The sequence below is a fragment of the Bos taurus genome, chromosome 18, assembly GCF_002263795.3.
Source record: "Bos taurus isolate L1 Dominette 01449 registration number 42190680 breed Hereford chromosome 18, ARS-UCD2.0, whole genome shotgun sequence".
NCBI classification, from domain to species: Eukaryota; Metazoa; Chordata; class Mammalia; order Artiodactyla; family Bovidae; genus Bos; species Bos taurus.
In genome coordinates, this window is record NC_037345.1 from 14277421 (window position 1) to 14289235 (window position 11815).

Sequence of the window (11815 nt, forward strand, 5' to 3'; positions counted from 1 at the left end):
GTTGGCCTCCGCCACCTCAGTTCCACCAGAGCTGTGGCAGCCGGCTGGCCCCCAGCTGTTCCTGGGGTGGGGGGCTGTGGGAGGGGCTATGGATGCCTGGTTGTGAGGGGGAGGTGGATGCCAGAAGCCCCTTTCAGCCAAGAGTGGGGCCTGAGGGAAGAGCCAGAGAAGAAGCCAAGTTCCACACATACCTTTATCTTCCTCACTTGGAGGGGGGCCAGGGCGCCTGGAAACAAGCCGGCTCCCCACCACCCTCCCAAGTCCCTTCCACCAGCACTGGTGGGTGGCAGTGTCTCTGCAGCCTGGTCAGCCCTCCTGGGCCAGCTGTGTTCCTGCCCCAGGGAGGGAGGCTGGCAGCAGAGGCAGGAGGTCTTGGCGTGGGCAGCCCCGGAGGAGTGGGGAGCGGCACAGGCGGTCAGCCTCCTGCAGCGATTGGGGCAGCGTGCGGCCGCGGCTCTCCGGCAGCAGCAGGACACACAGCAGGGCGAGGAGGGCGAAAGATGCGAAAAGCACGTGTTGCAGGAAGAAGCCATGCCGGCCGTGCATTGTGGTGAGCGGGACAGCTGCCTGGCCCAGGAACCCAGCTCCCAGCACCAGGCCCAACCCGGCCCCCCTGCAAGAGAGGGCGGTAGGACATGGCTGCACAGGGTGCGCAGTGCTCCCGGGGTGGGTACCCTTAGTGGGGGCCAAGGTGTGGGGGTCCCATGACAACACCTGAAAAGTCTGGGGGAAAGCTGTCCAGGAACCAAAGTTGTCCTTTCCGTTAGAAAATCCAGTCAATTTCCCCCTGGAATCCCACCCTCTCTGGGGGCTCTCATCTCTGACTGCCCTGTCCTCCACTCCCGAGCTGATGTGCAGACCATTCTGTGACCAGCGTGCCCCTCATCACCCAGGAAGAGACAGCTGAACTCCCGTCCTGATGGCACGAAGATGGGGAGTGTGGGGAGCGTTGGGGTGTGCTGGCAGGGCCTGCTCACCTGATGACCGTGGGGAAGATCTCAGCTGAAAAGAGGCTGCTGAGAGCGGACACGGTCTGGGAGGCCAAGAGCCCCAGGACAGAGAGGAATAGCACCATCCAGCTGGGCAGGTCTGCAGAGGAGGAGAGTCTCCCACACTGCCCACGCGCCCTCCCTCCCCTCACCGTGTCTCCAGGCTCTGGGCCTCACTAGCTTTCCCTCTCTGCTCCTGCACTTGGAAGTTGGCCCGCATTCAAAATTGTTAGTTGATCAATCGTGTCCAACTCTGCAACCCCATGGACCATAACCTGCCAGGCTCCTCTGTCCATGGGATTCTCCAGGCAAGAATACTGGAGTGGGTTGCCATTCCCTTCTCCCAACCTAGGGATTGAACCAGGTCCCTTGCGTTGGAGGCAGATTCTTTACCATCTGGGCCACCAGGGAAGCCCTCGTCCAATCCAAACCCTTACATTAAACCCCGTCTACTGAATCATTTTGGCCCTCAACTCTTTTGGCCTCAGTTTCTCTGAGTGCACAGTGGGGAGATGATGGATGGGGTGAACAGCGACGTCATCCTGCCTCCCCAGCTCTGGGAGGGGGCTCATCTCAGGACTACCCCCCACACACACATTGGGCAAACCCCTGGCCAAACATGACAGCCCTGCCAGCCTGCAGGGCCCCACACTCACACTGGGCCCCTGCAAGGAGCAGCTGGGATGCCAGGACCAGGACCAAGGTGCTCAGCAGCAGGACTGAGCGGCGCCCCCAGAGATCTGCTGTCAGGAGCAGGAAGACGGTGGCTGCTGCCTCCAGGCCAGCTGCCAGGAAGTAGGGCCAATAAAAGCTGGGCTCACTTGGGACGAGGCTGTGCAGGAAGCTGGCTCTGATGCCCCCACTGATGAGCCTGGGAGGGATACAAAGCTACAAGCCCAGCCAGAGCCGGGTATCTCACCCAGGGGGAAGGTGAAGACCCCTCCCTCCCTCCCTTAGCCCGCCCACACCCCCCCTCCTCACGAACTGAAGCCCAGGATGAGTGCGTTCCTCCAGGTGACGTGTGTGTGCCGGAGCTCCAGGACTGAGTGGTGCCGGGGCTGGGGGTGTCCTGCGCACAGCACATCCAGCTCTGTGGACCGGGAGACATAATGGGGCACCAGTGAGGGGATGATGCCCTTCCTTCTTCCTCTAGCACTCAGGTCTCTCTTCTCCCTGGCTGGTCCATTACCCATAGCCAGGGAGCTCTCCTCCTCCGTGCTGTTCTCGGGGTCCACACCGCTGGCTTTGGCAAAGTGCCACAAGATCCTCCTGGCTCGGGCTGGCTGCCCTGTGGCCAGCAGCCAGCAGGGAGACTCGGGGAACATGGCTGGAAACCTGCAGGGTTTGGGTGAGGATGTTGCAGGACCTCCCCGTAGGGCAGGAGCCAGTGGGGATACATAGCACATGACTCTCTGTGTCCCTGTCCCGTGCCCACCTGCATGGTGCTGAACGGTCAAAGGGAAGCGATACACATGGCCTCTGCAGTGGACATGACCCCAGCTCACTTACCCCCAAAAGAGCAGCAGCAGTCCCGTTGCCAGGGCGCTCAGTCCCTGCAAGAGTTGCCAGTCCTGGGCGAGGAGGGCCAGGCCAGGCAGCAGCAGTGTGCCCACCACTGAGAAGAGGCCAGCCCCCATGGAGAATGCCAGGCGGTTTGGGGGGTCACACAGCTCCAGGCCTGGGCAGACAGGGAGAGCCTGAGGCCCAGGCCTCTCAGGAGGACTGCTTTGTCCAGGGAGGTGAGGGCCAGTGGCTGGAGGACCAGGACCTGGACGTCTGAGGCCAATGTGTGGCCTGTTCTGTCACCCAGGCCTGCCCACGAAAAGCAGAGCCCACAGAGTAAACAGCGTCTCTCCTGCCTTCTGGAGAAGGGCCCTCAACTGGAGTGCCGGAAAGGCACCCTCCAATGGGTCAGAGGCCTAGCCTGAGTGGGCGCCTCCCAGGGCCCCCCATGGTACTCACGAGCCACATAGAGGGCGAGGGAGGCCCCTGCCAAGGCCCCCCCTCGAAGCAGCCGCAGAGTCAGCAGGGCAGGAAAGCTGGCAACCAGGGCCTCGCCGACCCCCAGGCCCGTGGCCAGCACCAGGGAGCCCACAAACACAGCCCGGCGGCCAAACCTGGTGGGCAGCAGGGGACAGCCGTCGATTCAGTCAGGAGAGCTCAGGGGAGGGCTATCTGAGCAGGAGGGAAGGGGCAGCGCCTCACCAGTCACAGCCCAGGCCCAGGAGGACACAGCCCAGCAACCGGCCCAGGAGGTGGTCCACCTGCTCCAGGGGCACCTTCCAGCCATCCTCACACACGAGATTCCTCTGTTGGGGACACCAGTTACCCGTCAGCTAGCCAAGACCCTCCTTTTCCTCTCCTGCCGGAGTTCCCTGAATGTCAGGATAGAAAGGACCCTAGAGGTCCTGCCCCAATGCCTCCCTGGGCGGGGCTGCACCTGCTTTCTCCAGCCATCACCCTCCCCCAGGCTGGCCCCAAGGCCTCTCCTGCACCTCCCCCGCCCTCTGCACTTCAAGAGCCACTTCCAGAACAGGCTGTGGGGCCTTGCTCACCGGCTTGTCCCAGCCAAGGGCCCTTGACCCCAGCTTTGCAGCTCTCTGCCTACCCTGTTCCTTCTCCCTAAGCTTAACATTATTTTGGGTCACACTACATCAGAGATTTTGTTTTAAAATCTGACTGCTTGTGAAAGCTGGTAGACAAGGATATGTCACCACACCAAACAGGTGGGCAGAAGGAGAAGGCCCAGAGGGTTCAGGGCCCCAGAAGAGCCTAAGCAGGAATGTGGCAACCCTGTCCCAGTTTCCAAGCAGATGCCCTTCTTCCCTGGGCTGGGGTGTGGCTGTGGGGCATAGGCTGCCAAGAGGGAGGTAGGGGTGGGCAGGCCCTAGCTGGGAGGGGGGTGAGGGGGTGGGAGTTGGGGGGTGTGTGAGTGGGGGGTGGGGGTGGGAGGTCCCAGTTACCCAGTTACCCCTCCCAGGTGCCTGGGATGTCTCCATGGCACCCCTACCTCTAGGCCAGCCTGCACACACCTCACAGTGGAAAGACCTGCTCTTCAAAACGGAACTGAACAAATCACTCCTTTGATTCAAACTCTTGGGAACCCAGTCTGGACACCTACACAGCCCCAAAGTCACAGGCGGCTGGAATGTTCATGGCACTGCTGACCTCTGTAAACTCACCGGCTCAACTTCAGTTTACTGCCTCCGCCTCCCCAGACTGCCTGCCGTCCTGGGCAGCCGCCAACCTCAGACTCTGCCTTTAGGCCTGGCACCCTGCCTATTTGGACATCTGCTACACCGTCAGACAGGAGGGGGCTGACCCCCCAATCAAAAGCCCCAGGATGACAGTCCCCGTCGACCGAGGGCAGAAGAGCGAGGAGAACCCCAGGAGGGGACAGAGGGTGGGGGAGACAGAGCAGTGAAGCAGAAGACCTGGGTGACCGGGCTGCGCAGCAGGTCGGCGGCGGGCTGCGCGTAGTACCAGCCGCGTGAGCAGGGCCGAGCGCCGTCGGAGCCGGCGCGGGGCACGGACTCGGGGTAGCTTAGCGGCAGGCAGGTGCTCGGGGCGCGCGCGGGGTCTGAGCCGCAGTGGTGTGCCGGCAGCGCGGTGAGCAGGAGCTCCGAGCCCAGCGCCAACCCCAGCGCCACGCACGGTAGCCACGAAGCGGCGGCCAGGAGGCACCGGGCCCGGCCGAAGCCGCCGGCCAAGCGCAGAACCCGCGCCTCGTGCTCCATCCGAGGCCTCTACGCACTATGGCGGTGGCGGCGGGGCTTGAGAGGGACAGTGTGTGAGGGGCGGGGCCTTATAGGGGCGGTTTAGGCGGGGCGGGATCTGAGAGGGGAGGTGTCTGCGCTCTGGCTGTTAGAGGGGCGGGACCTGGGCGGGGCACGGAGAGAGGTGGGGCGGGGCCTTGGACGGCAAAGGCGGTCTCTGGGCGGAACCTGTGGGGAAAGCGCGGGTGAAGGGCGGGGCGAATGGGGATGTGGCCTGGAGTTGACGGGGGCGGGGCCCTCGAGGACCTGGCAGGTGAGGGGCTTGGGCCCGTGGTTTCGGGGGCGTGGTCAGCGAGACGTCCTGGCGCGGAGCGTGGTTTGGGGCGTGGCCGGAGGGGCGCTCACGTGCGCGCGAGGTCTGAGCGGTGTGAGGCTGCAGGCGACTCGCGAGGCGGCTTCTTCGTCGACCCCACAGACCCGGGGCGGACGCTCCCTCAGGAGGCTCCGAGCTTGGGCGACGTGCCGGGGTCGCGGGCCGGATACTTCCTGGACCCGATGCCGACGTGAGACCAGGCCTGCGGAGCGCGGGCCACCACTGCTCCCCGGCGGCCGGCCGCGGCGCTGCAGCGTGCGAGCGAGCGGCTCCGGCCGTCCAGCTCCTGTGGCTTGCTCTGACCTTCCTGGATGGCCACCAGGCTGCGGCCCCGGGGGAGCGTGGTGTCCGGAATGGAGGGACCCCGCTCGGTGCTGTGCGCCCTCAGAAGTTTGGGGCTTATTGAACAGATTTTCACGAGCGGAACGAGTTCCTTCGTCCGGTGCTGGGCTTCCCTTGAGATAGGCTCGTATTCGCTGCGCTTCGGCTTCTCCCGTCCCGGGAACAAGGTAAGTCGAGTTTGTTTTTCATTTTCCTTTTTCACAGGAAAGTTAAAATAGGTCCTATAGATTACGTTTAAATTTTGTTTTTTTTTCTCCTGAGGAGCAATTCACATCACATAAAACTAACCATGTTTGGTACCGCCACCTTTCTCACCACGGAAGAAAACCTGGTACCGATTAAGTAACGGCGGAGTAATCACCGCTGTCCCAGCGCCTCCAGCCACCTGGCGGCCGCCCGCCAGCCCGCGCGTGGCCTTTGGGGTCTGGCTGCTTTCACTTAGAATAATGTTTTCCAGGTTCACCCACAGTGTCGCAGGTATCAGGACGTCATTCCCTTTTGTGGCTTCATAATATTGCATTATGCAGATTCGTCACATTGTGCATGTCCGTTCATCCTTTGGCGGACATTTAGGCTGTTTCCACTATTTGTTGTGACTAGTATTGCCGTGAAGATTTGTGTACAAGTGTTTGAGTCCCTGTTTTCACTTCTTTCAGGTGTATATACCTTGGAGTGGAATGGCTGGGCCCTGTAGTGTGTCTGTGTTTAATTTTTTGAGGAACCACCAGGCCATTTTCCACAGTGGTTGCGTATTTTGCATTCCCGCCTGCGATATATGAAGGTTCCAAGTTGTCCACCTCCTTGCCAACACCTGTTTTCTCTTAAAAAAAAAAAAAGATCTATCTACGTCCTGGTTATGTGAGATATTTCAATGCGGTGTGTGTTTTTATTTTTTGTTTTGGCCCTACTGCAAAGCTTGCGGGGGTCCAGTTTCTCCAATCAGCGATCAACCTTGGGCCCTGGCAGTGAAAGCTCACTGAGGTTTTTATATTTTTTAAAGTTTATTTATTTATTTTTGCTACGCTGGGTCTCTGTTGCTGCAGGCGGGCTTTTTCTAGCTGCAGCAAGTCGAGGGGTACTCTCTAGTTCCGGTGCGCGGGCTTCTCCTTTCGGTGACTTCTTAGCTGTGCAGCGCCATCTCTAGGGCGCACGCTCAGTACTTGTGGCGCCCGGGCTTGGTTGCCCCGCGGCATGTGGAATCTTCTTGGGCCAGGGATCGAACCCGTTTCCCTGGCATTGGCAGGCAGATTCTTAACCACTGGACCACCAGGAAAGTCCCTGTTTTTGTTTCTAACTATTTATTTATTTGGCTGCCCCCGGGCTTAGTTGTGGCATGTGGGATCTGGTTTCCTGATCAGGATGGAACCCGGGCCCACTCTGTTGGGAGCAAAGTCTTAGCCACTGAACCACCAGGGAAGTCCCTCAGGGAGGTTTTGATTTCCATTTTCCTAATGGCTAGTGACCGGAGAAGGCAGTGGCACCCCACTCCAGTACTCTTGCCTGGAAAATCCCATGGACGGAGGAGCCTGGAGGGCTGCAGTTCATGGGGTCGCTAAAAGTCGGACACGACTGAGCGACTTCACTTTCACTTTTCACTTTCATGCGCTGGAGAAGGAAATGGCAGCCCACTCCAGTGTTCTTGCCTGGAGAATCCCAGGGACAGGGGAGCCTGGTGGGCTGCAGTCTATGGGGTCACACAGAGTTGGACATGACTGAAGTGACTTAGCAGCAGCAGTGACATTGAGCAGACTTTCATATGCTTGTTGGATGTTTGTCTTTGGAGAAGTCACTGCTGAAATGTTTTGCCCGTTTCTTACTTGGGGTGCCTGCCTTTTTGTTGTTGAGTTGTATGAGTTCTTTGCATATTATTCTGAATCCTTGCATCATTAGATATATGTGCAAATATTTTCTCCCATTCTGTAGGTTGTCTTTTCACTTTCTTTATTGTGTCTTTTGATGTACATATGTTTTTAATGCTGATTAGCTTCTATTAATTTTTTCCTTGAGCTCATGGTTGTAGTGTCACATGTAAGAAGCCATTACCAAATTCAAGACCATGAAGACTTATGACTTCTGTTTTATAGTTTCTGCTCTTGACTTAGAGCTTTAATCTAAAGTAATTTAACTTAATTTTATATATGTGATAAGGGTCCAACTTCATTGTTTTGCATGTGAATATCCAGACTTCCAAGCATCATTTGTTGAAAGATGTATTTTTTTCCCATTGCATCATGTTGGCACCCTTGATTAAACCAGTCATGTAGTTAATATATGGACTCTGAATTTTATTCCACTGATCTATGTCTGACCTCATGTCAGAAACATAATGGGTTGAAAACTGGAGCTTTGTGCTACAATTTTGAAATTGAGAAGTGTGGGCTCACCAATGCTTTTTTTTTTAAAGATGATTTTGACTATTTGACTATTTTTCACTAGCAACTCCATATGAATTTTAAGATCACGTTTTCTGTTTCTGCAAAAAAGAATGTTGGGCAATCTGTAGAATGCTTGGGGAATATTGTCCTCTTAACCATATTAAGTTTCACAAGATGTTTTTTCATTCATTTAAGTTGTCTTTAGTTTCTTTCAGAAGGGTTTTATGGTTTTGGTTTATAAATCTTGGGCGTGATTAAATTTATTCCTAATTTTTTTTAATGCTATTGTAAATGAGAGGTTATCTAATAAATTTCCTTTTCAGATTGCTTACTGCTTGTGTATGGGCTTCCCAGGTGGCGCTAGTGGTAAAGAATTCACTTCCCAATGCAGGAGATGCAAAAGACGTGGCTTGGATCCCTGGGTCAGGAAAATCCCCTCGAGAAAGGAATGGCAACCCACTCCAGTATTCTTGCCTGGAGAATTTCGTGGACAGAGGAGCCTGGCGGGCTACAGTCCATGGGATCGCAGAGAGTCAGATACGGCTAAGCACAAAGCACAACAAGTGTATAGAAATACAAGTCATTTAAAAAAATAAAAACTGGTATCCAACAATTTTGCTGAACTTCTTTATCAGGACTTTCTATTAATACATGGGATACCAAGTCATCTGCTATAGAGACAGTTTTACTTCTTCCTGTCTAATTTGGATGCCTTTTATTTCTTTCTCTGACTAGAATTTCTATTATAGTGTTGAATGTGTGTGTGTTAGTCGTTCAGTTGTGTCTGACTCTTTGTGACCACAGGGACTGTAGCCTGCCAGGCCCCTCTGTCCATGGAGTTATCCATGGGTTCAATCCCTGGGTCGGGGTTGAACCCGGGTCTCCTGTATTACAGGCAGATTCTTTACCGTCTGAGCCACCAGGAAATAGAAGTGGTGAAAGCAGTCCTCCTTGTCTTGAACCAGATCTCAGAGGGCAAGTTTTCAGTCTCTCATCACTGATTATTGTATTAGCTTTGGGTATTTGGGATGTTAGCTTGGAGACATGTTGAGGTACTCTCCTGCTATTCCTGGTTTGAAAAGTGTTTTATCATGAAATGATGCTGGATTTTATTGAATGTCTTTTCTGTATTAATTGAGATGATCATGTGGTTTTTTCTTCCTTCTAATCATGTGATATTATTATGTTGATTGATTTTTGTGTGTGGAACCACCCTTCTATTCCTTGGATAAGTCCCACGTGATCATAGTGTATAATCATTTCATGCTCTAGTGGATTCAACTTGCTAGTATTTTCTTTCTTTTTTAAAAGAATTTTATTTATAGATGATTTATAGTGTTGTGTTAGTTTCAGTGTACAGCAAAGTGTTTCAGTTATACATATATCCATTCTTTTTCAGATTCTTTTCTCATAGAGATTATCACAGAATATTGAGTAGAGTTCTCTCTGCTATACAGTAGGTCCTTGCTGATTATTTATATTATACATGGTATTTTGTGTATCTTAATCCCAAGACCCTGATTTATCCCCACCCCATGTCTCCCCTTTGGTAATCACAGATTTGTTTTTGATGTCTGTAAGTCTGTTTCTGTTTGGTGAGTAAATTCATTGGTATAATTTTTAAAATTAGATTCCATGTGTGAGTGATACTTGATAGTATTTTCTTGAGGATATTTGCATCTGTTTTCATAGGATCCTGGCTTGTAGTTCTTTGCTTTGTTGTTTTTGACTTTGGAACCAGGGTTGTGCTGTCCTCATAACTTAGGGCATGTTGAGTAACTTTAGTGATGTTCCTTCCCCTTCTACTTTTGCAAGAGTGTGGTATGGATTGGGGTTAATTCCTTAATGTTTGGTAGAATTCACCTGTGAAGTCATCTGATTCTGGGCTCGCTTGCTCGGGCTGTTTTTGTTTCCTGACTTAGCCTCTCTATTTCTTATAGGTCTGTTTAGACTTCTGTTTCCTCTTCAGTTCGGGTAGTTGTGTGTTTCTAGATATTTGTCCTTTTCGTCTGGGTTTTCTAATATGCTGGCATTGTTTATTGTATAACCCTTCCTTGTTTCTGCAAAATCCATCATAATGCCAGCTTGTTCACTCCTGTTTTTAGTAATTTGAGTCTTTTTTCTTAGCTTATATAGAGAATTGTTCATTCTATTGAACTTTTCAAAGAACCAACTTGTTTTGCTCTGTTGTTTGTTTCATGTATCTCCACTCCAGTATTTATCCTTTCCCTCTTCTAGTGGCTTTGGGTTTAGTTTTCTCCTCTTTTTCTTGTTCCCTAAGGTGTGCTTATTGACTTCATTGTTTTTTAGGTAGCAGTCGTTTACAGCTGTAAGAGTCCCTCGGTGTTCCTCTGCATTCACTGCATCCTTTGTGTTTTTTCATTTTCTATAGTCTCAAAGCATTTTTTAAAGTTTCCTTGTGATTTCTTCTTTGACTCGTTGGTTACGTAAGTGTTCTTTAATTTCCATGTGTTTGGAATTTTCCACTTTCCTTTCTGTTATTGATTTCTAGCTTCATTCCAATATGGTCAGAGAAGATTATTTGTGTTGCTCCAGTCATTTCAGATTTATTGGGCGTTGTCTTGTGCCCAGTGAGTGACCTGTTCCTTTGAGATTGCTCCACGTGCACACTAGAAGAGTGTGTTCCGCTTCAGGTGAAGTGTTCTCTATATGTCTGTGAAATCTGACTAGTGTATAGTGGTCGGGTCCTCTGTATCCTTACTGAATTTCCATCCATTATGAAAGTGAGAAATTGAAGTTTTCAACTACTGTTGAGGAACTGTCTATTTCTCCCTTCAATTCTGTCAGTGTTTAGTTCGTGCATTTTGGGGCTCTGTTATTTGGCATGTATATACTGTTATATTAACTCCTTGATGGGTTGACTTTTAAAAAAATCAATATATAATGTCATTCTTTGATTCTGGTAACAATTTTAGGTCATATTCTGTTCTGATTTTAGTATAACCACCCCAGCTCTCTTCTGGATTTCCTTCTGCATTTATTTATTTGTTTTATGTATGTCTTGTGTTTTTGTTATGTTGCTCAGTTCTTCTAGTACTGCCTACTTTTGTATTTAGTTCATTTTTTTAAGCATATGTCTTGATTCCATTCTCTTTTCCCATATTTTTTTAGTGATTTGTTCATGGTTACCTTGGGAACTACAGTTCATATATTATGGCAACCTTAAACTTACTTGAATAATATTTAAATGGAACTTAATAATACCTTGTTTGTATTATTTGAATAATACCAGTTAGTTTCAGTATATACTTTGTTCCTGTGTGTCTCTATCTCTCCTTTAGATTGTTACTTTAATACATTACATCTTTTTTACAGATTACATCTTTATATATTTTAAGACTTATAATGATTGCCTTGTGCATTTGTCTATTAAATAATACAAGGAAAAGTGGAGTTATAAGCCAAAATACAGTAATAGTGGCTTTTAAAAATATTTTTTATTTTTAGCTTTTCTTCATTTAATATTCATTGCTAATTTCTTGTCAGGACTTTACACCAGTAGTGTCCTTTTTTCTTTTTTTAATTTAATTTTTAATTGGAGGATAATTATTTTACAATATCGTGTTGGTTTCTGCCATACATCAACACGAATCAGCCATGTGTGCATGCTCAGAAGCTTCAGTCATGTCCAACTCTGCTACCCCATGGACTGTAGCCCACCAGGCTCCTCTACCCATCAGATTGTGCAGGCAAGAATACTGAAGTGGGTTGCCATTCCCTTCTCCAGGGGATCTCCCTCACCCAGGGACTGAACCTAGGTCTCCTGTGGCTCCTGTATGGCAGGTGGATTCTTTACCGCTGAGCCACCGGGGAAGCCCCAGTAGTAGTGGCTTTTATGCTTACCTATGTGTTTACCCTTACTGTTTGCTGTTGACTGAATTGTGTCCCCCAGAATGCATGTGTTGAGGCCCTAACACCCAGTGGGATAGTATTTGGGGTGGAGCATTTGGGGGCTATTTAGTATTGAGGGTAGAGCTCTCAGGATGTGACTGCTGCTGC

At 51.3% G+C, this 11815-nt stretch overlaps 1 protein-coding gene across 6 annotated transcripts; it reads right to left on the minus strand.

Moving 5' to 3' along the window:
- Window position 1: 1 nt before the first annotated feature.
- Window positions 2-4746, minus strand: SLC22A31 (solute carrier family 22 member 31). Of its 6 annotated transcripts, none has more exons than XM_005218492.5 (9): window positions 4424-4746; window positions 3195-3298; window positions 2952-3106; window positions 2499-2667; window positions 2179-2324; window positions 1971-2079; window positions 1646-1860; window positions 978-1089; window positions 176-613 (listed from the first exon to the last, which is right to left on the minus strand). In XM_005218492.5, the coding sequence occupies exons 1-9, from the start codon at window positions 4724-4726 to the stop codon at window positions 307-309; spliced, it is 1620 nt and encodes a 539-aa protein (XP_005218549.1). In that variant the 5' UTR covers window positions 4727-4746; the 3' UTR covers window positions 176-306. The 6 variants fall into 6 exon arrangements, with proteins under 6 accessions (XP_059732563.1, XP_010812739.1, XP_024833826.1 ...); NM_001101901.2 differs by having other exon boundaries at window positions 180-613; window positions 1975-2079; window positions 2499-2542; window positions 4424-4744; XM_059876580.1 differs by lacking the exon at window positions 978-1089 and having other exon boundaries at window positions 2-613; window positions 1646-1877; window positions 2499-2542.
- Window positions 4747-11815: the final 7069 nt, after the last annotated feature.